The sequence below is a fragment of the Enoplosus armatus genome, chromosome 16, assembly GCF_043641665.1.
Source record: "Enoplosus armatus isolate fEnoArm2 chromosome 16, fEnoArm2.hap1, whole genome shotgun sequence".
Taxonomy (NCBI): domain Eukaryota; kingdom Metazoa; phylum Chordata; class Actinopteri; order Centrarchiformes; family Enoplosidae; genus Enoplosus; species Enoplosus armatus.
In genome coordinates, this window is record NC_092195.1 from 15,766,917 (window position 1) to 15,794,002 (window position 27,086).

The 27,086-nt window shown below is 44.4% G+C and overlaps 1 protein-coding gene across 1 annotated transcript in view; it reads right to left on the reverse strand.

Moving 5' to 3' along the window:
• Window positions 1-27,013, reverse strand: part of ext1b (exostosin glycosyltransferase 1b) — a 105,298-nt gene extending 78,285 nt beyond the window's left edge. Inside the window, exon 1 of the mRNA XM_070921350.1 lies at window positions 26,013-27,013. Coding sequence (XP_070777451.1) covers window positions 26,013-26,956 — 944 coding nt within the window. The 5' untranslated portion in view covers window positions 26,957-27,013. The remainder of the gene's footprint in view (window positions 1-26,012) is intronic.
• Between the last annotated feature and the right edge of the window lie 73 nt (window positions 27,014-27,086).

Consider the following 27,086-nt stretch of genomic DNA (forward strand, 5'->3'; position numbering starts at 1 on the left):
CTCCTATAGGAAAATAGATGCAGATTGAACCAAGTAATTCAACAAAGCAGTTTGCTGGGGCCATGAGAGCAGCTATCACCTGTTTTCATTTGTGCTTTCTTTTTTTTTTTTTTCTTTTTTTGCTCTTCCTTCTGGCAAAAACATCACCTATTGTTTCGCCGTGATTGTGCGTCTCGCACCTTCCATTCACATCTGTGTGAGACGGTCTATTCAGCTGTGCGGAGGGAGGCTGACTCTATTCTTGTACTGTGCCAGTTTCACATTGACTGGACAAATAAGTGATCGCCCAGGTCATTTATCTTACATACTCCACACAAATACAGTACACGGAGGGGGGAAAATGTGTGAACAGCTGAACTGAGTGAACCGTGGCATTTTTCTTCCGACGAATGACCTCCATGGGAAGCATGATACTGCCTTTACTTTGTTTCTACTGAGAGAGAGAGCGATACAGTATAGAGGGGGAGATAGAGGAAACAGAGAGCAGGATGTGTTCTTCCAGGATACTGACCACATGTTTCCCCCCCACTGTGACTCGCTGGCCCCTTTTCCTCTGGAGGATTAGCCCGTGTATGTGTGTGTGAAGAGGTTGGCATTGGCTGATGGGTTGCAAGGCAAAGAGCTTCCCCCCACTTTGTAGAAGTGTGGTTGGTTTCTCTTCCTCACACAACACAGGCGTGCACACACACACACACACACACACACACCACAACTTTTTCCAGTCCACCAGGCCTTTCAAAGCATATACATCCACAACCACACACAGAGAAACATGCACACACATACACAGGCTTTTCTCAATCCGGGCAGCTCTAAAGCAGAGATACAAACTGAGAAACACACAGAACACATATAAGGCATCTGGCTCATGCTGTTCAGGTCTGGGAGGAATAGTTAACAGCAGCTGTGAAGGCTTTCTCTGCACTTTCCTCTGGCTTCTCTGTTATGTTCAAGCACACAATCTCCTCTCCTAAGTCTTACTATACAGAAACGTCACAGTGGACACTACAGAATACTAAAGAATCTGTTTTGCTGAGGACTCTCTGGTTCTAGACAGAGCAAAATGACGATGATGACAAACCCTTTACATGAAAAAGGTTGACAATGTGCTAGAGGGCATGTGTGAGCTGCAACAGCCTCTGAAAAAGAATTGAACTGTGTCCGAAATCAAAAATTCCCACAATGGAAGAAAAGAAATAGTGTCCATCGCATTCCTGCTGAGAACCCCACAGTGCAAAACGCTGTGTTTTATAGATGCAAAAATTACCGGTGCCACTCTACACCTTCAGTGATTACAAAGTGTCTGAAATCTCGATTTTCTCTTTGCTATTACAGTAATCTACTGACTATCTATTATATAGCAAGTAGTGAATGAGTGAACAAGGGAGTCATTTCAGACGCAGCCTTGGTGATTACTTTTCTCATTTAGATTCAGTTCTTTGAACTTTGCCTGGCAGACAAGGTTTAAAATGCATATCAGGGTGTCGTATTGCCATGACAGCAGATATCTGTTAATAAGGCCAAAGAGGAAGTCATTGGCTCATTAAGGAGCCCCACGGAGGAGGTCTTCCTGTTTTGTTTGCTATGTAACTAGGCGATTTATCAAATTACAATTACAATGTGCAGATTGCGTTGCTATTTTCTTGATTTAATTCATTTTCCCCTCATACAGCACTAGCTTCCCTGGGATATTTTTCAAAACGATATGTGACGCCAAATCAAGTTTTGTGTAAATTTGAAGATGCCTTAAAGCCCCAGAGCTGCATGTATTTACAGTAGAGGTGTTCAATCTGCAGTGGGAATTTAGGTGTGAAGAAATGTAAGCACAAATATGAAAAGCAGTGACACAGCCGACCTAACTACTGCACAGCAGGTCAGAGGATGAATCAGAGGGCCAAACCAAACCTGTATTTACGCATGAAAAGAACACCAACCTTTCTGCAGACTCCTTGCACAGATCGAGGTCTGGTTATGCCAAATTAGCAGGAATTGAACCACTAACCACAGCAGAGTTAAGTGCCCTGCTCTGTCCAATTATAATACTGCACCTGAAAACATAATATCCACATGTGTGCACGTAAGCCGCACTGACCTCAGCATGATTTTTAATCTAATCAACACCCAACCATGTGTGTTAACGAACAGTGGGGTCTCACAAGGCGCCATCATCTTCCTAACTACCTATCATTACCACCTCACCTCTGTATATTTCCTCACCTCTCTCTCTGCCTTTTCTCCAGCAGGAAGGCGTCCATGCTCGAAGGCTTTTGCGTTTGATCTCCTCTCCCCCTTTAAGGAGTGCTGCCCTGCCGCTTGTAAGACTCTGGGAGATCTAATGGTGAGTACGGGCATCAGGGAATATCCCACAGAGCCAAACAAGGCATCAAATCACATGGCGTCAAAACAAGGAGGAAGAGGGTAGCAGTAATTTGAGGCAGGTAAAGTGTGAGGAAAAAATAGGACGCAGAGGTGTGCTTTTACCATCTTCCTCCTGTTACCCTCTTCCCCTTGGCCAACTAAACCCAAACGCTTTCCAATGCAGCAGAAAGTAGCAGCCGATGCTCATCATGTGATTATCCCCAGAGATCCATTTTCCTGCGTCTCTGTTCTCTCACTGCCAGATACCTATACATCCTCTTCTAGCCCTCCTCCACCGCCACCTGCCTTCGTCGCCTCTTCCTCGCACCTCCTCCTCATTGCCAAAGTCCCTAATGAGGCTCTGTGGGAACGCTCTCTGGCTCCCTCCCTGAAGATAGACCTGTTCGCTTTCTGTTGTTTCTGAGGAGTTGCTGGAACGGATTGTCTGCCACACGTACCATATGGCCTAGCCGCCCCGGCATTCATGCAACAAAAACACACAAACGCACAGGCAAGCAAGCAATCACGCACTTACATTTCTGATGCACGTGTTCTTCAGGCTCGCATGCACACACATCTTCACGTGTTAATTTACGAAGGATAAACACATGTGAGCACACAGCGATGTACACACACGAGCACAAGCGCACACACGTTAATAAAAGGTTAGGAGGACGGATAAATAAATGGGCTCAGTCTGTCACTGAAAAATCCCTCGTCGATTATTTGGCAAATTAAGTCGCCTTCATCCCTCGCCATTTAAAATGTGGGGAAGTGAAACCCACTTAAACAGGGAAACATGACACTTGATTTATTTAGCGCCTAAACACCCTGAACACTTCCTAAGGTGTGCTGGTATGTCACGTTTGAGTGCTACAGCTTCATGTTGGGAAAGCACTGGCACCATTATTGTTCATTCTATTTCACGGAAATAGTCTGCTTTTAAGTCATGTCGGGTTGTAGTTTGTAGAGTCACAAATATGTGAATACATGTTAATGCTTGTGTTTTAAAACCAGGAATGAGGAATAAAAGGCGTTTGACTGGCCTTTATTAAAACGGCCTTCAGGCTAGCAATCAGCCGGCTGTAGCAAGCAACCTTTACTTATTATTTCACAGGTTGAAGAGCGGAAGTGCGAGTACAACAGGATAACAGCTTAACTGAATGCTGCAGTGCTCTAGCTGTTACGCAGCTAATCGATTCATTTGAATGAGGCTGGTCAAATACGTGACAGAGCACCTTCCTGGATACTTTGAAATGAGAATGCTGTATTTCTGTTAACTTTGCGACCATCGTGACAAAAGATACAGTAATTCCTGCTGTGATCACTTTTCAGAGCTGTAAAATCCTGTCTCATGGGATTACAAACTACTGTGCCTTCAAACTTATGGAGCTGTTTCTCAAACTGAACTTCCTGCATCATATTAAGTCTTGAAGGCAACACGGCCCACCAACGCAGGCCTCTGCGTTGTGTGTTGCCTGCTACTCCAGCACTACATCTGACACCACACGAATGAAGTTTTACCAGAGGACAAATACATAGGGGATCAGTAAAATGAAATATATAAACGTAAACAGCACCATCCACCACACCAAAATTCACAAACTAGACCAAATAATAGATGAAATGTGAACCGGTTTGGCTGCATTCATTACAAAATCGTGCAGAGGACCACACAGGCCGACCATGGAATGACTCTCTGCTGCTGGCGAAGAGCTTAATGAGAAAACATTGGCTCGGCTGTTTCTGAATTGAACGGCAAAGATGTTTAGCTGCTCTCTCTCTCCAACAATATGCTGGTAATTGGATAATAAACTCTACCTTGATGGAGAGCTGAGAATATTGTGGTTTTTCTTTTTTAGCGCAGTAAAGGTCTGAGCCTGATGGGCTTAACAGGCGGTTGTTGAGGATATTGAGTGCATCGTGATGGGTCAGATCCGTTCTGTTTTGCTTGCCCTTCTCCTCACTCCCCTTCACTTCTCTCACGTTCTCCCGCTGCCTCTCTCTCTCTGTCTCCCTCTATGCTTCCTCCTCTCTATCTCTCTTCAGTCTCTCTCTCTCTCCGTCTCTGAGTCATGCAGTTAGCAAGCAGACTGTTTTGTCCAGGTCTATTTCTGGATGTCATGCTGTGGAAGGGAAAAATAAGATTAAAAACAGAGAGAGAGAGGGAGAGAAAGAGAGATATTTCCCCGCGGCTTAAGGATCTAGGAAACTTAAACCGTTTTATTCAAAAAAATGATACTCAGCAAAAAGGACAGTCTGTCACCAAGGCGGTATAAACACGCACAGCCTGCACACACAACCGACATTAAAAAGAACTAAAATATCATAACCATTCCTCATCTCCCACACGGAGAGTCGGGATGCCACTGGCTGCATTATAGTGAGCCCATAGCTGCTTGCAGTTCAATCGATAACTGAACCTGATAACCATTTAACAAATTGATTTTTGAAACAGAGCTTTAAATGGATAAAGGGCTGCAGATATGCGTTTCGAAAATGAAACCCTGCAAGCTTTATTTCTTATGTTTCATACTCAACCAAGCTGTTTTTCTCTTTTTGTAATCATTCTCCTACTTTATTCCACCTCTCTCTCTCTGATAATCCAAAACTTTTCGGGTACCCGTCCAATTATTAGCGCTTTGTGATGCATGAAGTTTAGAAGTTTTCACACTTTTTGTCAGTTGAAAAACACGAGAAATGCCGCTTGAAAAGAGGAATATGGAGCTATGTTCTGTATTCAGGAAGACAATTTATTCCTTTCATCCAAGCTGATGGAAGCACACCTGATTTTCATTTTTTGTGACATTTAAAAGTTTCCTTGAAACGCACTTGACAGTTTGATGGAAACTCTGTGAGTCATCAGGGGGAAAAAAGGGCACAAAAAAAGGTTTGCAGAATAAAATTTAAGCAATTTACAAAAAGTTTTCTAAAGGCAATGAGACACTAATATTGCAAAAGCAGCTATGGGAAATCATTGAATCTCTCACTTTCAACATGAATTCTATCTTCCCCTCTCATTCTTTGGTCCTGTTTCTTGTTGTTAACCTTGGAAACCCAACTCCAGCTGTCCTCCCTTTGATAAAGGTCATCAGCTTTGGACCTAACAGAGACTGTGGAACAAGAAAAGAGGAGTCATTCCCTCCCTCATGGATCATAACAAACGCTCTATATTCATCATTCCTCCCATTAGATCACTGCTGACCGAGATATTCCACTGCCTTTTTTCGCTGTTTCACTCAGGCCACCAAGTTCCCCTTCCTACCTTGCCAAAGAGGTCAAGGTAAGTTCAGTTCATCCCTACCCTCCCCGTGTGAAGATCCTATGGAGAGTAATCCCTCACTGGTCTGACACACACATGCATGCAAACAGGGCTATGTGTTCACTGGAAACTACCGAGGTGTGTCTGTGACTCAAGATTTACGTGGAAAACTGAAGCGGGGGGAATAAGGGAAAAAAAAGGCAAAGCATGAGGCGTGTTTTCTCCTGGACAAACGGCAGCAACAGCAGCCTTTTTCTGCTGCCAGGCGGTAAAGGCCGGTCCCCGCGGATCAGCCGAAAGCCCAAGAATGTGACTTCTCGTACGTCGGCTGGGCTGAGCTTTGAGCTTTGATCCCTGACTGAAGAGAAAGTCGGATTTTCCGGCACAGTGAGTGACGGGTTGGCAAAAAAGGGTTGGGACTGGGAAAAGCCGGGCGGTTACTAAGGCGAAAGGGATTGTTGTGTGTGTGCGGGAGAGAGAAAAAGGACGGGGGGGGGGGGGTAAAATGGCACCACACATCCTCTCATTTTTCAACTCCTTTCTTTCATCCCCCCCCCCAACCCTAAGTCATTTCTTTCTTGGCAACTGCCGGCTAAAAAGCTTTTCTGAATGAGACAGAGGAGATACGAAGGGCTAAGACTTGTCTGTAGTGTCTCTGGGGGCTTTTGCAGGAAGCACTGTACCAGAGAGGGAAGGAGATAGATTCCCGGACAAGCGGGGAACAATGGCGGTGACATGGCATAACTAATCGATATGAGAGAGCTCTAACTTGGGGACGGGGGTCATGTCTCTTGATGAGGCAGGCCCCGTCTCTCCCAGCCTGTTCCACGCTCTCTCTCCGGTCCCGCCATCCTGCCATCCCTCCACACCCTTCATTTCCTTTCTCAGCGGACATCCTTTGAAATGCTAAACAAATCAGGGCAAAGTCCACACCTCGGCTTTCCCCTCAAGACGGCCAGCTAATTTTTCCCTGGCACCGCTCGGTTCACCCGGGCCAATCCGCTCTTCCCTCCCAGGAAGCTAGTGTTGATGGAGGGATAAGAGCCTGAAAACCAGCAGATTAGGGCTGTTAAAAAATAAATAGTGACTTTGTTGTCTATCATTACTGATAGCAGAATAATGGCAACTTGGCACAACTAAAACATTTGCTTTCATTCTCACCACAATTAGCTCTTGTGCCTGAATAAAAACTGTAGTTTTAACTTGATAGGTTTCTTTTTATTCTGTAATATCAAACTGTCGACTCTCGTCTCGTCTGTCTGGTCCAACTCAAGTCGGTCTGTTCCTTTGTCTATACTTTTAATGTGTTTCTGTTTTGCATTATTCATGAATTCTTCTCTGTTCCTGCATGTTTAATCACAGACTTGTGTGATTATGATCAAGATAAAAATAATCAAGGTATTCAGTACTTTTGCAGACGTAGATGATCCTGTAAAACAGTTCATCTTTCACCCATTAATTGTTGCCATTTCACCATATTTTTGTCTACTAAGTGGGCTGTCTACCTTCTGCTTGGCATTGTCATCATAAAGAAATCTCCTCAGTAATTGCTATGAAATATTGCAGGTCCTCCTTCCATGTTTCCATGGGGAATGTATATCCCCAGCTCTCCAATTCATGGCACTTTTTGGCTGCAGGAACTTTTCCAGGATCCCAGGAATCATTTTGGGAACAAAGGACCTCTGAGTTTTGGTCTCTGGTTTATAGTTACTGCACATTCTTGCCCTTTATAGTATGTTCCAGTGGTCCAGGAACTAAACGTTTCTGACAGTGTCAAACCTTTGTAGCATTCATTCAGACTGTGAGCAAGCTCTGTTGTCGCTACCATCATTAGGACTACAAATGGAAATTTGTGGATACGACATTTAATGTTATTGATACTTGATGCTACTTGGTGTTATTGATAGATAACAGTTATGTAGCCGACTGGTCTGAAAACAAGTGAGATAAAGAGAAACAGTGGGCGAGTGAGAGACAGTGAGTGAGATAAACAAAACTGAAACTATATGTTATGTATGCTAATTGCCTCAATGTGGTTATATACAAAACAAAAAGAAAAACAAGCACATAAAACTTAGAGACAGACGTCTTGTCTCTCTTCAATCTCTTTCCACCTCTGCACGTCTACTTTTTAACATTTGAATTTCCTCTTTACAACCCCCCACCCCCCACCGCCCCGCCTGAAAGTGTTAAAAGACAGAAGATATATTAGCCTATGATGCATGGGTGACATTTAATGATGATGCAGATGGGTTACTATGCCAACAATTACAGCCAACTTCGCTAGATCTTGGTACTTTTGTTTCTTATGGCCTTCACGTAGATTTTATCCCATTTGTGAAGCTCTATCCTTGCTGAAGGCAGTGGTGCTGTTCCTTACAACCCCCGCTCATATATCACGGCCTTTACATCAACAGTACTCTTCTGAGAAATCCTTAATGAATATGGGCAGAGCCGAGGTGTCTGGTTCAAGTAAAAAAAAAAACACCCCAGAGACTGAAAATATGATGTTAAATGAGGTCTGGATGGAGCGGAGGTTAGCCTTGACCACTCTGGCTAAAACAGCTGTTTGCCTGTGCTATGTTGTGGTTTTAAACAAACACCATCACACACGCGTACATATACATACATATTTATACGCACACACACAGAGCCTGCCTGTTTCTGTGTTTTGGTCAGGAGCAAACCGAGCTTCTGTGGTCTGGTAGGGTTCAGCAACACACATGCTCTCTGTTTATGTTGTGCTCACAGGCCTCCTGTGGTCCGCCTTGCTCCGGGCCTGACCCAATCTGCCGTCCCAGCACACCAATACTCACTGTCTCCAACTTTTTTCCTTTCTTTTCCCCCATCACATCACTCTAAAATACTTATTTAGCCGTCCCTTTCTACTTTTAAATCTCACTTTATTTTCTCCAAACTTCAAGATATTGATTCTACTCTAAAACTCTCTTCTACTTACGTTTCGGTTGCAGACACAGAGATAACCATGCTTTTGGCTATGCCCAGGTCATTGGTTCATGGTGTGTGTAGTTTTGTATGCATGCAGTCCATCTTTCTCGCCTCAATTTATTCCTCTTTCTTGCCTCAACTCACTTCTGACCCTGTTAATCTCTCTTTTCCCCTTCTCTCTCTCTCTCTCCGTCTGCCTCCCAACTCTCTGTCTGGTGCGTCTCATTTTGCAGTCTATTGTTGGAAGCCAGTGAGTTTACGGGGGAGCCGGTCGGCCTGAAAACACAAGCGGGGGTCGGCGTGGTCGCAGCCGAGCGTGACGGATACAATAACCCCTGCAGCGGAAGCACCCATGTGCTAAATTACTGCCACAAATGTTCTTCCATCAGGCCGCGGCAGGACCATCAGAGCCACTCAGCTATCTCAAGCCCTGACGCACTTTCCTTTTCCGTTACATAATTGCACCCTGACCAAGTGCGTCCAACAAGTCAAGCTCCACTTAAAGTTGGGATGAGGTTGATAGGAGGAGGATAGGGGAGTGCAAGAGTTTGACTGGTGGTATACTCCAAAGGAAAACAAATATGGTGTGCTTTCAGACTGCTTGTGACTATGGCGCTGCAAGCAAATACCATTATAAACATGGTGTTGCAAGGCCAGTTTTCTCTGCAAGACATGAATTCTAACTAGTAGAACTCCATAAAAGTACACCCAAAATGTAGTCCTAAGCAATAACACAACTTTATTTACAAGCAAGCAATGGCATATTCAGGAGTTTTAAAGGGAAATACATCACTTTTACTTGGTTACAAAAACAAGAACATTAATACCCTCAGTAATAGTTGAGTCACGACTATCTTTAGCTTATATTTCTACAAGGTTTGACACAATTCTACGGTGTTTCTGTGATGTGTATAGAACTACAGCTGCAGTCCCAGGTCTTGTGTCAAAAGCAATGACCAGGAATTAATCTGTGACTGGTTTAACTTTTTTTCCCTGCACTCACCCCCCCAGGATTTGCGTGAGAAAGCGCTACAAACAGGGAGCAGTTTGTTTAGAAGAAAAGAGCACCAACTACTCCTCTCCTTTGACATTTCCCCTTGTCATTCTGTGATTTGAACTCGTTCCCCTTCCTGCCAGCAGCCACAACACCTATTGTTTGCAAGGGACCGGCCACTTCACACCTCCCATTCACATCTCTGCAAACCCATCCAATGAGCTGTGTGAAGGAACTTGAACCGCACCCATATCACAGTGGCTGGAAAAGACATACGACTGCCAGCGTCACATATCTTGTGGACTTCTCACAAAAATTCAAATGATATGGATTTCTGAAGCTGGTTTCTATTTTAAGATGGAATACTTGTGGCTATTGTTATTGTTGCAATGAAACGTAGCATGGAAAAGGAGGACAAAACATAATTAGGCTTGAAGAAACACTGTTGGTGCTTGCTAAATTGTCTTTAAATTTGATTTTAATGTCTAAAATGAAAAAGTTACAATGTCCCTCCACAGAGTCTAGTGGAGGCGTCCTGCCTTGTCTGAAATAAGTACATCAGAAGAAATGATTACATTTTTATGAAATATGACATTAGGCTTATTAAGCTTTGGGGAAAAACAAGCAGTGGAGCAACATCACACACCAAATGTCGAGTATCAAATGAGTGACGTGATTGGTTAAACAGTCATCAGGTACCTAAACTGACAACGAGATGTGTCAGGATCTGTCTGATTCAGCACACCAGGAAAGTGATTGATCTATCACAGCATTACATTTTCTCTGCAGTAATACATCAGAGCAGCATGTTGGGATACAAGAGTTTTTCAAGTAGGGAAAACACTTACCACCTCCGCTAACCAATGTCCTGGGGGAAACCCTGCTACTACTCATGAAGAGGGACAAGTCAATGTAGGCCTTCAACTGTAGTCACTGAGGAACTTTCATCGTATCAGAGATGGGCACATGACAGGCTGATAAATTATATTTAATAACAGTGGGTTACTTTCAAATCCATCCATGGAGGAAAAAGAAATAGAACCAACAGCTGTTGCAGATTAATTTTCTGTCCATCGACTAATGAGTGAATCAACTAATTGTTTCAGCTCTAAAAAAGGAGAAATCTGTCACATATTTGTTGGAAAATACAGTAACTGACACACACACACACACACACACACACACAGATCAACAGCATTAACACAGATCATTTCCCTGTTATGCTCTGAGTGACCACTGATATATGCCCTTACTTATTGCCATATTGATTCATAAATGGTGGATGTGCTCCTTCCTTCAATTGGCTATTAACTGAGCCATTAACATAATGTATTCAGATCCTGTTTTACTCTATGGCAGTAGCTTGTTTGCCGTGATGAAACTTTCTTGAAAAAGAAAAGAGGCATATGAGGAAAGAGCCCTCTGATGACATGAGAAATAGGGTTTGATCTGATTTGAACGGTTCAGTGAGCGAACTCACACACAAATACACCAAACACAGAGAGGCGACAAGTGATTTTGGCGTGAAGGCTCATAAATCCCCGCTGCCTTTTTTCAGTAAAGACCTGCGCATCATCATGGCAGTAAATAAGAGTAGGAATTACCATGGGGTAATGAGAAATGTCACTATGACTGAGAAGAGAGGAGGAAAAACCATCCAATGAGGACATACCTCCAAACTGCTGTGCGTGGCAGCCTGTATTTCACCAGCAAAAAACAGCATCCAGCTGTGCTTGGCAGGCTTATTCATTTGAAGCACAGATTTCCAGTCTCTCTCTGTCCATGTTTAATTTGTGTGTATGCACATGTGCATCCATCCATGTAGTAACACACTTATAAGGAGTGACAGCCTGACACATATGGCCTTGATAAGGTTATGTTGGGTAATGTTATCTGACAATCATTAACAAGACAGCACGCTTACTACACAAGTCCAGAAGAGGACGAGGACACACCTCTGGGTCTGATCAGGATGTGACAAAAAGCACAAAGTAAGAAAAGTGTAAAAAAAACTTACATTTATGAGGTTAATGAAGAAAAAATATACAAAACCTGTGACAAAAACAACACTTTGAATCTCTGTCACACCTACAGTACTTCTACACACTGCTAGTATATTGGCTATTGCTCTGACGTGTGTATTAAGCTCACTTTTTCTCAGAAAAAATATGCCAAAATATGCTTCCAAACTGACGCACATTGTGCCAGGTGACTGAAATTTTGTAAACATTCACTTTTGGTACTTCTGTGACCATACCGCTAGCCAACAAAACAAGTCTACATAACACTTTGGTTTCAAAATCTACCAAATTTAGCTTTAACACTTACAAGTCACACATAAAATGCTGACTCTCTGGGAAGAAGCTATGAAATGAACGAGCTTTAGCCATGGGAACATAACACAAGGAAATTAGAAGTACATATAGCCAATATCTGAAAGAGGTTGATCCATCTGAAAGTGCAGCGTATAAAATATGCATTGCAATGAAAGTAATGTAGTAATGCAGTTCCTTGAGTGCACCTTGAGTTAACACCATGTGAAGTGATAAAGTGTATAATGCACCGGCACTGAAAACAACAGGTGATGTGGACAGCTTTCAAGTGATTAGCGGACAATAGGACTAACGAACGCTAATCTCGTCTTTGCACTCTGATTAGCTTGGAAAGTGAAGCTAATGCTAAACTTGGCTCTGCTAGAGCTCCATGACCCTCTAATGGAAGGACAAACAGGATTTAAACAGGTTTTAAAAATAGTAGATGTTTTATCTGTTTTGACAGTACAGGACGAGGGACCAATATCGTCTCCAGTGATAAGACCACATTTTATTAATGAACAGGGAACATTTGACACAGCTTTTCTGCTGTTTTCACGCACTCACAGTAGCTATCAGCAGATGTGTATAACATTGCACTTCATTTTAATTTGTCAGCAGTCATTCTGTCCCGCATTGTTACAACTGTATTACTTTGGTATGCTAATGTTTATGTAAAGCGTAAAGCTACTGTAGATACTAACTCAACACGTGCTGTCAATGCTAACGAGGTTGGCTAACGTGACATGGCTAATGTTAGGTGATTTCTTTTGTCGGGAAGTTTAAAACATTTCAACACTGCAACATTGAAAAACTGAATGAGGTAGATGTTGTCACACCTCTGAGAAAGCAAAAAGAAAAAGCAAAGACAGACGTTACATCTTTAGAACAAAATGAATTTAGAGTAAATAGAAACACTATGAAGCAGCTTTGTTTTAGTTTGTGAGAAGCAAAAAGTGGCGTCCCACACTGGCGAGGTGGTTAAATGAGAAGGTGCAGCAGCTTTTTACTGTGTGGGCGAGCCTCAAACTTCCAGCATGTAATGAGGATGATTGCGGCCTTTCCTCTTGTGCTATGGACTTTCAGAGGGCAGTGTGCCCAGAGCATGGACTCTGATCACAGCAGCTCACAGCAGCTCAGAGCTGTTTGTAATGGTATATGCACACAACACCCATAATCCTACAGGAGGAACAGCACATGTTAAATGGCAAACATGGTGAAAATCCTTCATAGAGCTAAAGTAAGTTCCATAGAACGAGTTTACAGAGTCTCTGTTTAAATGGAGCAACTTACTCTTTCACTCTTTTTAATCAAATGTGCACTACGCAGAAGATGCTGGTGTCTGCTCCACAGTAATAATTACATTAGTTATATAAAAAACGCCTGAAAAATGTGAAGTGGACACAAGAGCTGATGCAGAGGGGGACGTCTTTATCACTAACATCAACAAGGGAAAAGGGACTGATCAAACCTCGGAGAAATTCAAGATATGCAAGTGTTACAGATCAAGTTCGTACAATAGATATTAATGAGAAAAGGAGATTCTGAAGATTTTTCTGTAGCTGGAGATTTTCTGATTTATTTAGGGAGATTTCAAAATGGAAAATGCACCGCAGATCTGGCAGCAATGAAGAAGCTACAGCAAACTTAGTAATGACAGAGCTCTTAGATCTACTTGCCTCAGCCGTCCCAATAGATACGGCAGCTGGAAAAAGCAAAGCAATGCATCTATTTTTTTTGGAGATGTAGTCCGTCTGTTCCCGTTCCCAAAAACCTCCCCTGTGCCGTCCTCTAAAAAGCTTATCAGCATCCAGAGATGCCGCCGGCTTTGAGGCTCATTTGGTCTCGCTTCATACTTCACATTAAATGCAATTTATTGAATAATGAATCTCCTCTGCTCCTCAGACCGTGTGAACTCAGTAAATTCACTCAGCGTTCACCCAAAAAAACAGGCCTTTAAGGTCACTCTCTGATCCTGGATGAAATTCAAATGAAATTTTCTCCCTGTCAAAGGGAGAGTACAGGGAGTCAGATGCCTCTGTGCTGCTTAGTGAAAATATTGGTGAAATCCAGGGGCCGCCGGTACCCTGGCAGAGAGGATGAGGAGGCTGTGCTGCACTGTACGACTGCATGGGTATGCGTGGACATGCTACTTAATATGAAGAGCAAAAAAATACATGAATAAAACCTTGCTGATACATTATTCATGTTTTGTAGCTTCTGGGGGTTCCACATGAGTGGCCACAGTTAGAGTTAGCGCCGGGTTTCGGCCAAACAAGATGCTGCTGAGTATGCGGGAGGGAGGGGTGTGTGTGTACGTGCATGCGTGTATGTGGACAGAGAGGAAGAGGCTGAGCGGGAGGGTTGCCTGAAGGCTTAAAAAGAACATTCACTGAGGAAAGCAGGAAAAAAGTGGGAATGGAAGGACACACTACTGAATCAGCACTACTTTGCTAAAGGGAACACACGCAGGCCTAGCAGCATGCACAGCCATGCACATATGCATATGCATATGCACAATTTAACACACACACACACACACAGATCAGACTGCAGTGTAAACGTAACACATACTTGTCTGGATTCTCTGTCTGTCCCCTCGTCGGCTACAGTGCAAACACTTTGCAGATACAGACAGAAAAGCAACCCTCCACCGTCCAGCCCATAGACAAAATACTCCACGACTAAAACAGAAAGGTGAAGATTGACAAAAGACGTAATGTATATTCAGACATTATTAGCCCATGCCTTAAGCTCCTGAAAAGTCAGCAATCCTGGTAGAATATAAGTGTGTGTTTATAGATAGTAAGCTATGTAGCACTGAGCAAATACTCTCCAGTCACCAGATACCCCACAAAGTCCAGACTGGGCCCACTAGCAAACAGAAGCGCTTCCTTTCACACACACAGACGCTCATGTACACACACACACACACACACACACACACACACACACACACACACACACACACACACACACACACACACACACACACACACACACACACACACACACACACACACATCTGTGTCTGGGGAACCTCAGAAGAATTTGACCTATCACCTCAATATAGAAGCAATGATACTGAAAACACTTTAAGAATATCACACAGCACAGCTGCTGATTAAATGAGCACCAAACTCTAGTGACATCCACTACAGATGTCACACATGTAAGAAGTGTTTGAAATTCATGCACTCATACAGACATGCAGACACATAATGAGGAAAACAGGCCTTTTGGACTCTGAGTAGATTTCAAATTAATTGAACCATCTTGTCTGGTTCAAATTAGCATTTTGAAAGGGCCAGGCTGGATTGTGGTTGTGATGAAAGGCACTAGGTACAGTCCATACCCTGAGAATCTGTCAACGTGCCATCAACCCTAGTTTATCCTGAGCAGCGGAAACTCTCTGATTAAGTTCTTCCAACTTGCAGGCCAGTTATATCCATCACACTGAAATCACCTCTGCAGACTTCTGGGTTCAAATTCAAGTAGTGAATGCTCCAACATACACAATTCATGATGTTTTTGTAAGTGGGATGCCAGTGAACGATCTTCATGTCTTCATCATTGTATACCTTCTTAAAGCAGGCAAATCTGGATAAACCTCAAATGACACTCTGCGTTTGTGGGTGATTTTAATTTTGACATCTAACCCTACTTCCCACATCCATGCCTGCTTTGGACTTGACATTCCTACATCGGCAGTTACATCAGGAGTTGCTTGGTACAGGGAGTCTTTAACTGATGGCCACTCAGCACCTCTAGCAGAGCCGTAGAGATTAAAGTCAAGTGCATCTCAATGGTGGCCAGTTAGAAACTCAGTCAAGTTTCCTGATTTTCTAACTGGCCCATGTATCTAAAACTTGTGCTGCTGCCACTGGCTCGACATTTCTGTCATCAGTGACTGTTTAGTGGGGGACGTGTCAACACACATCCTTACAAACATATCTGTTACAATGCCTCTCACTGTAGGATCCACATTTTGCATAAGCTGGAGCATCTAAAACGTCTCCCCGCTCCTCTCACCTGTCTCACTTCAGACAGCCGGAGAACGTTGTGTCTAGCGAGCGAGCTGCAAAGGCAAACAAGATGCAGACGCTTTGAAAACAAAGTGCTGTCGTGTCACAACTTTCTGGGGAAATAAACACTTCAATTCACCCCCACAAAGAAAATACACCCTGTCGAGCTGCTGAACAAACCAGGATGCTCTGCTGCTCTTTCTGCTACATGTCTTCCATCTTTTTTTTCTCCTCATCTTTCTACTTTCCTTTTCCCCCTTTACCTCACTGCCTCAGATTCTCAACAGGATCACTGGCTTTTCCCACTCAAACTCTTTCTCCACGGCGTGTTTTTTGGGTTTGCTTTGATGGCAGGGATGTGCTTGGATAGAGACCACCAATCAGGATGCAGCAGGGTAAAAATTAAGCCACTGAAACAGGAAAAGCCTATGGATCGGCGATCACAGAAAGAAAAAAATGGGGGGAAAAGTAGCAGAATATCAGCTTACAAGAATATATATATGACACTAGCTGGATCTGCAGACTGCGTTCAGAACCCGTGGAAAAATGCCACCAAACCACTGAATGTCTGTGGAAATGACTCATACAACAAGAAATGTCCTTATTTCTAAGATGCTTCCATCAATGATGTAATGAGGCCAGGGTCAAGAGAAGTAATGCAGGCAAGCTTTTAAATAGTTTAAATAGTTGTGTATGTGGGCTTTTTAGGCTGTGGGAGTGTGAGACGCAAAAGAAAGGACTACATAAAAGAGAAGGAGAGAAATTGTGAGCGAGGAGAAGAAAAGGCAGGAAGAAATTGTAAAGAAGGAGAGTGGGTGTTAATTTAAAATATCCAGCATTACCACCAGCAGCTGCACTTTGTCCTACATCGCCTCCCAAAAACAAGCATGCACTCCTTCCACTTTATCTGAAAAGGAGGCCCCATCAAGCTCATGAATAAACACCACGCAACAGCACCACCAAACAAACTGCCAGGGAAGCTGGGAAAAACAGCAATAAACCAAAAGGATTCTTTCCTTCCTCTCTCTGGTCAATCATACACCCACGTTCTGGGCATACTGAGACTCTCCTTGGTGATACCAGATGCCTTCTTCCCTTGTATCAGTCTCCTCTCCTCCTCCTCCTCCTCTCCCTCCTCCTCCTCCACCACCACCACCACCACCTCCTCCTCTCAGTTAGTTTTGGCTTAGCCGCTGATCCGTGAAGTGTCGTGGAATCTGCCAAACCAGGGCACGGTTGTCGATGGCTGGAGCTGTGAGAGCAGCCATTGTTGCCAGTCGTCGCCCCGGCTTTTAAGCAAAAGGAAAAGAGATACGCGAGGAAGACAGGCCGCAGCAGTGGGAGAGAGTCAGGGTTGATGGAGAGGGGTGAAACACGAGGGAGTAAAAGGGGACCATATGGGGAGGCTGCGATGTCAACAAGGCACAAGCGTTCCCTCTGGAAAGAGAGCAAACTTTAGCACAATAGGACCCCTTTGGAGAGCCTGGGGGCAGCCCCAACTTTTACACCCCAAGAGTGGAAGTCAAACCGAGCCATAAAGCATGATGAACCAGACGGGGGAAAGAGCCCTTCCATCAGCCTGCCAGGCAGCCAGATCAGCTCCAACAAAACCCTCTTTCTCTCCTCGAAATCTTGGCCCCTTAAACATTGTGCCATGCACACATTCTTCAGTGACATAATGCTTTTTTTAAGCTATTGCCCTCTTCAACTCCCCCACTCCTTTGCCCTTACTCAGATTTCCCCCTTTTGCCAATTACTATTTGAATATGAATACCAGCAGAGGGGTTTGAGTGTTTGTTTTCGCTCCTGTGGGGGTGAGGAGTGAAGGAGGGAGGTCAGCATGCAAGCTGACGTCAACGATCTGCCGTCCCATTGATGTGCCGTCGGTAGGTGCTTGCTGAACGGCCTCTTGGGGCCATAAAAGCTGACATAAAAACTAGCTACCACCCCACCTCCCCCCTGTTTCCCCAGTGGTGCTGCTGAAACGCCCTGAGGGAGTCACAGAGCTCACAGGAGGCAAGGTCTGCAACAATGCTGGTGGACTGTGCTCTGAATCGGATCATCTTTTAACTATGAGCTCTGCATGTGCTTACTCTGAGTGTGGCAGTGTCCACAGCAGATATAGGCCAAAGTTTCTGCCCACTGCCCCCCATTGATGAGATAACTCTGGTCAGGTGCTCCACAGCCCAGGAACAGCAGAGTCATTCAGGAAGAGGGACAAATCCCTGGGAGCACTGGGACCAGCGGCAACCCCCCCGCTCCCTCACACGCACACACACACACACACACACCCTGACCTCTCATGCACTAACAAACCCTACACTCCGCAGAAAAGATAACAGGCATATAACTACAGCCTAATTCACTCACAGTGAAACCCGTGTCCACTTGAATGGTCACGAGCAAAGAGGGAGGGATGAACGGGAGCACAAACGTGTCATTAAATCAGAAATTAGAGCCTTGCTGCTGAATGATTGACTCGATTCATTCATGTCATTTCTTCTATACAAGACTAGCTACGTTTACTATAAAAGTTGACATTTCTCCATCCAACTTGGAAAAAAGAACCCTGACAAGGCCCCATCAACAAGCAGCTGCATCATTTTATCGGATTTTGTTCGACTAGAAACAACATTCATTTATTCTGTTTGATACCATGTTGACCGTCAATAAAAGCCTGGAGTTTTTTATTTTTTGGCCACTTTAGGGAACTGCAACAAGCTCTACAACATTAGTATTCATTTGGAGTCGATACAAGTCCAACATGCACTCTCACTTTAGCTCCGTTTTAGTCTCCACTAACTCCTGAGGGAAATGCCTGGCTCTTCATTGGCTAAATGCTCCACTATGTTCCCCAGCTAGTTTCTAACTTTGTTTGTTTCCTGCTAGGTGTTTAGCGGATAGCATAAAGTGGGTTTATTTGAGCTTTGTAGCTGAAAACAGCTGAGAGTGGGCTGTAAAACCAAAACAATCAGTTAAAAGATGCTCCGTAGAGCTATGGGCAAAAAAATAATTCTCTGTGGGTTTGTCATGAGGGACAAACTTCCATTACACAAAGTCAATTTATCCATGGTTAATATTGAGCCTAGCATTGAACACCATTTATAAAATTAGCTAAGTGTTTGCTATTAGAATTTGTGGGTTTTAAATGCAGTGAGAAGAAGAAATGAAACAAGTGTTGGTTCACAGACTGACTCAGTTAATGTTGGATAAGAAACTGCAGCAGTTGAACGTGGGAATGCTGGAGCTGGGAATGTGCACTCAGAGCAGTGTTGCCCCGTCTCAGCTTGCCCCGTACCACACAGAGAAAGCCGAGACGCGAGAGATTTTTAAAAAAAATACTTTGTCTCTCTGCCAAAAAACAAAACAAAACAAAAAAAAGGACAGATGTCAGAACTCAGAACTCATTGTGCTCGCCAAACCTGCAGACAGCAGCCATATCTTCCTTTCATCCCTCCTCGGCAGAGAATGTAATGAGAACACAATCACGTGTCTGTCCTGATCATCACTTTTTTACATCAGCCAGTCACATACCTGTCTAGTTTAATTGAGTTCACAAGGACCCAATCAGCTTCTTTCTCTCGCTCTCCTTGTGTTCTGCACACACACAGCCTTCCAAAAGCTGCGCAGCTACTCACTTACCTGTCTGCCTGCAAACTTTTTACATCACTGTATCAGCACTAGTTAAGGATGAGAGAGCTTCAAGAGTGGCAGAAAGAAAAGGAGAGAGAGAGAGAGAGAGGGGCTTTACAACTTTTACTACTGTGTCTCTTATTAATTCACTCCTCTAACCCTTGAACATTTCCTGACAGTCCAGGGAAGGGAAGGCATTTTGAAGCCTTGTTATTCCTCACTCTTTCAATTAGCGTTACCGCAAGCACAACAAGGCTTCGGACCAGTTTTTTTCCCTCCAGAGTGGAAGTGAGCAGCTTTTAATAGAGGAAATGATTCCAGGGGCTGGCCCACTGCTGTGCTAATACCCTCATCGATTTTCATTTTGGGGGAACCCTCCCAGCTGATCAATCTCTCTCCACCACGTAGCCAGCAGCTGGCCTGGGAGGGGGTGCAGGATGGTTCACTTGGGCTTCACTGTCTGATCCGATGTGTGTGTGTGTGTGTGTGAGCAGAGTTCATGTCCACCCACCCCCCCCGTTCCTTCCTTCTCTTGCCCCCGCCGCCGCCACCACCTCTGAGGCCAGGGGCGGCTTGGCTGTGCTGGTAATCCTTCAATGAATGTGGGTCAGCGAGTGGGGCTTTGCCTTCGTCACTCAGCAAGGGGACAGACAGCGGGGTCGTGACCCCAGTCATCCTACGTGCACTTGTGTGCGCGCGCGCGCTTGTGTTCACACGCCCACGTACGTAGACAAAGACCCAAACACAGGGACGCACACACACAGACACAAACAAAAAAGACATGGATGGATGAGCAGCCACACACGGCCAAAACTCACACAGACGAAAACAAGCAGCAACACAAACCTGGAATACGCTTGAGCAGATGTGAGATTAGCAGAGCTGAAATGATCAGAAGATTAATCGAGTAGTTGATCCACAACTGATCGACTTTAACAGTTTAATTAATTAATCAATTCATTCATTCATTGATTAATTAATAGGTTAATCGGATGTCTAATTTTTAAGCAAAAATGCCAAATTTCACTGGTGTCAGCATCTCAAATGTGAATATCTTTTGGTTTTCTATGACAGTTAAGTGAATATCTTATATACAAGACATCTGAAGACGCCACCACGGGCTCTCAGCATTTGTCACTAATTGCAAACATTTTATGGACCAAACAATTAATTGAATCAATGCTGACAATACTTAGTTAGTTGCAGTCCTCGAGATTAGTATATTAAAAAACATGGTTGACTGATAAATAGCTAAGACAAGCCTGTGCCCTTAGACACAGGAAGTATCTCCAAATGACTAATAGCAAAAATATCAAACATTTATATGTGAGGACTTGCTGTTTTTTCTATTTTATGGTTTTGGACTGGTTTTAAAGACATAACCTTGACCTCTAGGAACTTGTGACACTACTCTGTGACATTTTTTTTTAGATGAAATGATTCAGCTAAAAGTCTAGAAAAATAATTGTTGTTAGTCGCAGCCCTAAAAAGATAGGACTTCCAATAATGTTACAAAGTTAACCGCTTGTAACTGATCAGCAGAAGCGTTGACTGCTGAGAAAATACCAGTTACAAAGGAAACAGACACACTGGCAGACGGGAGACACGACAGAAATACTCTGACGAAGCCGACTTGGCTTCTCTCATGTAACGGTGACCCAGTGACTTGCCCCAGATAACACCAAAATGAGGCTGAAGCAACTCAAACACTCAAACAAGACGGTTAAAATGAGAAGAGAGAGAGACAGACAGAGATGGTGAATGTCAGAGGGGATGTGAGATGGATAGGCGGCCTGATAAGATAAAATAACAAACAGAGGTTTTGTCTAGTTATAGGATTAAATCTGTCTCTTACACACATGCACACACCAAAATATCAAAGAGTCCTAATTAAGCTGCACCACATTCAAACTTATTATCCTCCGCATCATTAATATTCTCCATCACAAGCTCGGTACTTTATCTAAGAGCGAGCAGGCAATCATGAAATATTCATGATTTATTAATCTGACAACAGAAAAACAAACAATGGCAACCCGGGGAGTGTGACACCCTCTCCTGACAAACAGCCAGGTAGCAACACGACTGTGTTTGCTACTCGCTCGGCACTCCACGTCTCCAACAGGAGTCCACTATCGGGCAACTGGCATTCAGGTGAATGTCGGTTATTCCCACTCATAATAGTGTTTTACTGAGATAAGGTGGGAGAGGAAGTGTCGCTGGTTTCCTTCACTTGGAACAGATCAGCTTCTGCCGCTCATTCTGTGGCGTTGTGTCAACAAAATGTCAACCGCCGAGGCGTCATTAAAATAAAAATAAAAAAAAGAAGACGAGGGAAATGGAAATGTGGCGGGGAGCCATCTCGAGCCAAATAACATCAGTGTTTCCATGTCGCTCTGATAGAGTGGAGGAGGCAAGGAGGGAGAGGAGGAGAAAGAACAAAAGCAAAGGGAGGGAAGGTAAGGGAAAGTAAAACAAAGGAAATGCAACAAAAAAAAAAGGAGGATGAGAGGATTGCCTCTTTCCCCTTTTTCTCCCTTTCAGCCACTCACGCTTTTGAGAGAATTTTCTCAAGTGGGGAAATTTCTGCTGATGACACAGTTGTGAGAATGAAAATGCCGCAGCGCTTGGTTGATGTTACTGTCATTGACTCCTAATGGGGAAAAAATCCCACTACACACGCAATTTTCTGGACTCTCCATTTCTTTCATCCCAACTCACGCAGCACACTCCGACATACACCGCGCACTATTATCACTCAATCTCACACCCACTTGCTTCTTCTTCTCCTCCTCCTCCTCTTCCTTCCACACACACACTTTCAGACATGTGCAAACACAGACACATATTCTGTATCTCCTCTTGACTTTCTGATTCTCTAAATCTCTCTCTCTCTCTGTTTATTGCCCTTCCTCTCTCTTTCTGTTTTTAAGTCCCCCGGGTGACCTTGAGCGGCAGCTGCCAGTGAAGTAGCTAAAGTACAAAGTCAATACGAGCCAACAAAGCTGGTTAGGTATTAAATGGGGGATAATGACGCTGCAGTTAGCCAGAGAAAGGCTTACCAAAGAGAAAATAAAAGCAATATGTGCAGTTGGACTTTAATGGAACACTCAATAGCAATGATGATGTGCTTTGAGCAACTGACTCGTGATATTAGAGGAGATTGTGCTTTTGATTTTTGCAGGATAATCTGCTTGCTAGTGAACAAGGAGCACTTACAGTACTTAGATACTGGATTTAATGTTGGGCCACATATATGCAGTAAGTCTGCCATTGTATAGAGGAAATGTATAAGTGTAGGGCAAATTAGAATTACTGTTTAGCCCCCTTTAGTTGCAATAGTACAATGGAAAGTCCACGCCTGAAGTGATTCATTACTGAAACAGGAAGTATTGTGCCCCACAATTTGACTTCCTATTAAAAAAAAAATGAGAACAGCATTTCCCACAACTGAAAACAGAAAATACCACATATCTAGTTAGGAGAATGCCAGTAAAGGAGGTTTAAAAAGGCATAGCATTACAGCAAAATCCCGCCTAACGTGAAATTTTTCAATTGTCGAGCCTGTAATAGCCTTTCACTGTCCTCTCCCAGGATCATTGTCAAAAAGCCCTGAAAACTCAGTGGATAATGTAGCAGTGAATGGGCCCTTTCATCAGCGCTTGGCCATGGAAGTGGACCGGAGTGACTCCAATTGAAAGCTATTGCAGCTAAGAAAATCAATTGAATGTGTGGCGCGCTGCGCCTTTTGTGTGCGTGCGTGGTGTGTGGGTGGGAGCTGGTTCAGGTACCTATATACTGGCTTTTAGTCTGCCCTCCTGCTGCTGCATTCCTTTGTAGAGGAGCATTCCTCTGGAAGGCAATCGGGGTCAAAGGTCAGGAGGCAAAGATGAGCCTGGTTGTGGCATAGTCCTGCAGCCATGGCAGTGTGTATGTATGTTTTTATGTGTGGGTGTGTGTTTGTGGTTGGCGTGTGGATGCATATTGATGGAAAACAACTGAGTAGATAAGACCAGAGCCGACGCATCCCTTCTTTCAAAGTACGTGTCAGGCTACATTCAAAGAGCATCCAGGTATGAACATATACTGTACAGCCAGTCAGCCTGCCTTAGCAGTGCTCCTTCCTCAACCGCCAACAGCTGCTCTGACACGTGTGTGCATTCCTGAGTCTGCACCACAGCGTCTCCGCAAGGCATCGTCTGTCCGCTCCTCCGCCTGTGGAAATGGAGCGCTAACACCAGGCCAGCCGCATATAGATCCGTTTATCTGACAGAGCTACGTCAGGGTTTTTGCAAAGCACGAGCTGGCACCCAAAGGGGTTTAAATTAGATTAAAATGAAAGGCATCCATTTGATTAAATTTAGGCTGTTAAATCATAACAGGAAAAAAACTTTAAATGTATTGGTTCCACTATGTTGCCAAATACCAAAGCAGGCTAGCAAGCTAAACAAGTTATAGCCAAAAGTTATAACCAACATAATCAATTCTAAATCACGAGAAACGTCAACTCACAAAGAAGTGTGAAAATCACAGAGATGCACGGTATAACAAGCACACTTTTACAGTGTTTATCGCGCAAAAATTGGATTTACTGAGTTTTAGCAGCGACAGAAATCAAATGCAATATCGATTCTGGAAATGAAATGACTAACAGGCTGCGGCATTGATCCAGATAATCAACCGTGAAACACACTACAGTGGAAAGAGTGGGCAGTGAAAGCTCTGGGTTCCCTGAACTCACTGCGATCAGCTGTGTCAATCAGCTGATTACGGTAAAGAGATGTTCCCGAGAACGGGGGGGGGGCACCTCTGGGAAAACAAGGCCCGGTCCGTTGGGAAACAGAGCCGTGAGCGGAGCGGAGCAGAGGTGGGCTGTAAAGAGACGACTGGAATGTCAGATAATGGATGACATATCTCTCTCCAGGTGACACCGAGCCCAAGGCATCCAGGGAGAGAATGAATGTGTGTGTTAGACAGAGAGAGGGGGGAAAAAAGGATGACGAATGGATAGGCAAGTGCATGCTTGTGAAGTTTTGTTAGAGCTCCCTTTTTTGCATGATCAGTTTGTCTGTGAGGAGTTGGTTTTTAAGTTCATTTCAAGTTCAAGGAGAGTCACTTCCTCCTCAGCCCGACGTATGTTTGGTTAAAAATATTTCTTATCCTCCCTCACTGCTCCTCTCTCCGTCTTTCTGATTGATTGAATAGAAATATGTGTAGGTTAACTTTCCATATGTTCCCCATCTGTCCTTTCCCTTAACCTTGACGTGGTGTGTGCACCGGTACACACACACACCCACTAGGAACAATGTCGACAAGTGCTGTTATCACATGCCTGAGTTTATCCAAGCTTTACAAAAGGCATAGGATCCACAGGTTGATAAATGCAGATAAAACCAATGTCACTCACAGCAAAGTGAACCTGACAGCGGAGTTAACTACGTAATCCAGCTATGTAAACATCAGACACCTCCTTCTATATTAAAACATACCAAGCATTCAAGTACAGCTGTTGATCCCAAGGGGGAATCATTAATTGCCACCTTGACAAAACAGAGACCTCCAAAATTAGAGGTAATCAACTGTCCCTGGGGGCTAAGTGGAAAAGATGGCACTAACTCCTGGAAATGATGGTGATAATTAACCCATTATGACTGATTTATTCGCACGAAATCACCTCATAATTCAACCAAAACTTCTTACGCTCCACAGCCTACGTAAACTAACCCGCACCCACCTTTAAAAAAGGGAATCAGCGTTTTGGAATGACGAGGTCACCATAACACTGGTAATAATGTCAGGAGAAAAAGCTCCCACCGTCGACTTTCACTTAATTTGCACTAAGTACAGGGTGCAAATCAAACGTGTCCCTGCATATCCTGGCAAAGGCTGCTGTGAACCCATGGAGTGGAGCTGGAAGGTGGTGGAGGGGGAGGAGGGGGTGAATTCCTTCATAGGAAAGGAAGGAGGGAGGGCGGGGGTGTCCAGGGAGCTAATAGACTGGCTGGAGATCTTTTACTTCATGCTCGAAAGGGAGCAAGGAGGTGGAGTGGAGGGTAAAAACCAGTCATGTAGTGGGACATAAAAAGGTTGGTTAACTATGACCTGCAGTTGGGGATCTTTACAAGGCTCACAGCCGTTGGTAGTTAACCAGTTCTATTTCCAGAGTCTTACACTTCTTAGTGTGATTTATAAATCTAGACTTTAAAAGGGGGACGTAGACTTATATTCTATGCTACTGGTTAACACCAATTCTCAGTTAGGAGTGACATAGTGTAAGTGAATTTGAATGGCTCCACAAACACACACACACACACACACACACACACACACACACACTGTGCGTCAAAGCGCGAGAACCCTGAACGACTCGCGCCTGGTGCTCTGTTTTGGATGAGGGTGACAGCTCCACGCGCACGGATTTGGTGCGTAAAACTTTTAATAACTTTTTCCGATCAACCATCTCAGTAACTGTCACTTACTTGTCATACTCTGCGTTGTCCTTGTCACAGCGCGCGTCCTTGTGCTTCTGCCAGTCTTTGCCATGCTTGCAGGTGGTGAGCAGCACCACGTCCTCCGCGTTGTGGACGTGATGTAAGGCATTCCTGGTGTCCGAGCCGATACCGGTCAGGTAGCGCTTCCCCTTGAACACCAGCATGTATTTTCTAAAAGGCGGGATGGAGTTGTACTTGAGGTACCCCCTCTCTCCGCCGGTCCTCGGGTGCTCCTTGGAGAATAGGGGGATGGACACGTCGAAGTTGGGCCTGAAGTTCTCGGTGCTGATGCTGGCCTTGGCCAACATGGCCTGACCGATGTCAAAGCCCAAGTCTTCCGTATAGTCCGGCCACGTCCCCGAGTACAAGTTAAATATGAGGTGGTTCCTGCCGTCGTTCCACAGAGGCAGGTTCTGGACCTTGGTCTTCAGGTTGTGGACGTATTGCGGGGACAGCTGGTCCCGGTCCAGAGTGTCCAGACTCAGGACGAACAGACACGCCTGTCCGGGGTCTGAGGTGTAAAACCTGGACCCCTCAATGGTCGATAAAATATTCTGATAACTCTCTGAGATCTTCTCCCCCTTCTGCTGCGGGTAAACATAAACTTTGAATCCGTTCTTTTGACACAGAGAGAAATCAAAGCATGAATCCATGCGGCACCGTTTGCCTTTGTAAACACTCGTGTTGACGTCCCTCTTCTGCCTCGGAGATATGTGCAGGTTGTACTCCTCGGTGTCCGTCTGATCCCAGGGCAGGAAAAGGTGTAAAGGGTCCGAAAAGTGAGGCCAGGGCTGGTCGGGCCGGTACCCATTTCGGCTGCGGTCATGCCGGCTCCTGCTCGCCGCTGGAAGTTGAACCCCTCCGAGGTAGAAGAGAAGCACTAGACATGCACCGGCGGAGAGCAGGATCAGGTAGCGTTTTTTGGCCTGCATGTGTCCTGGGAACAGGGGCGAGTTGTTTAGGAATAAGAAATGTAAAGTGGCCCGAAGTTAGGCTCTCACCAACCCCGGCTACACCGCTCCATCCTCCGGCAGCCTCCAAGGATCCCCAACCCCCCTTCTG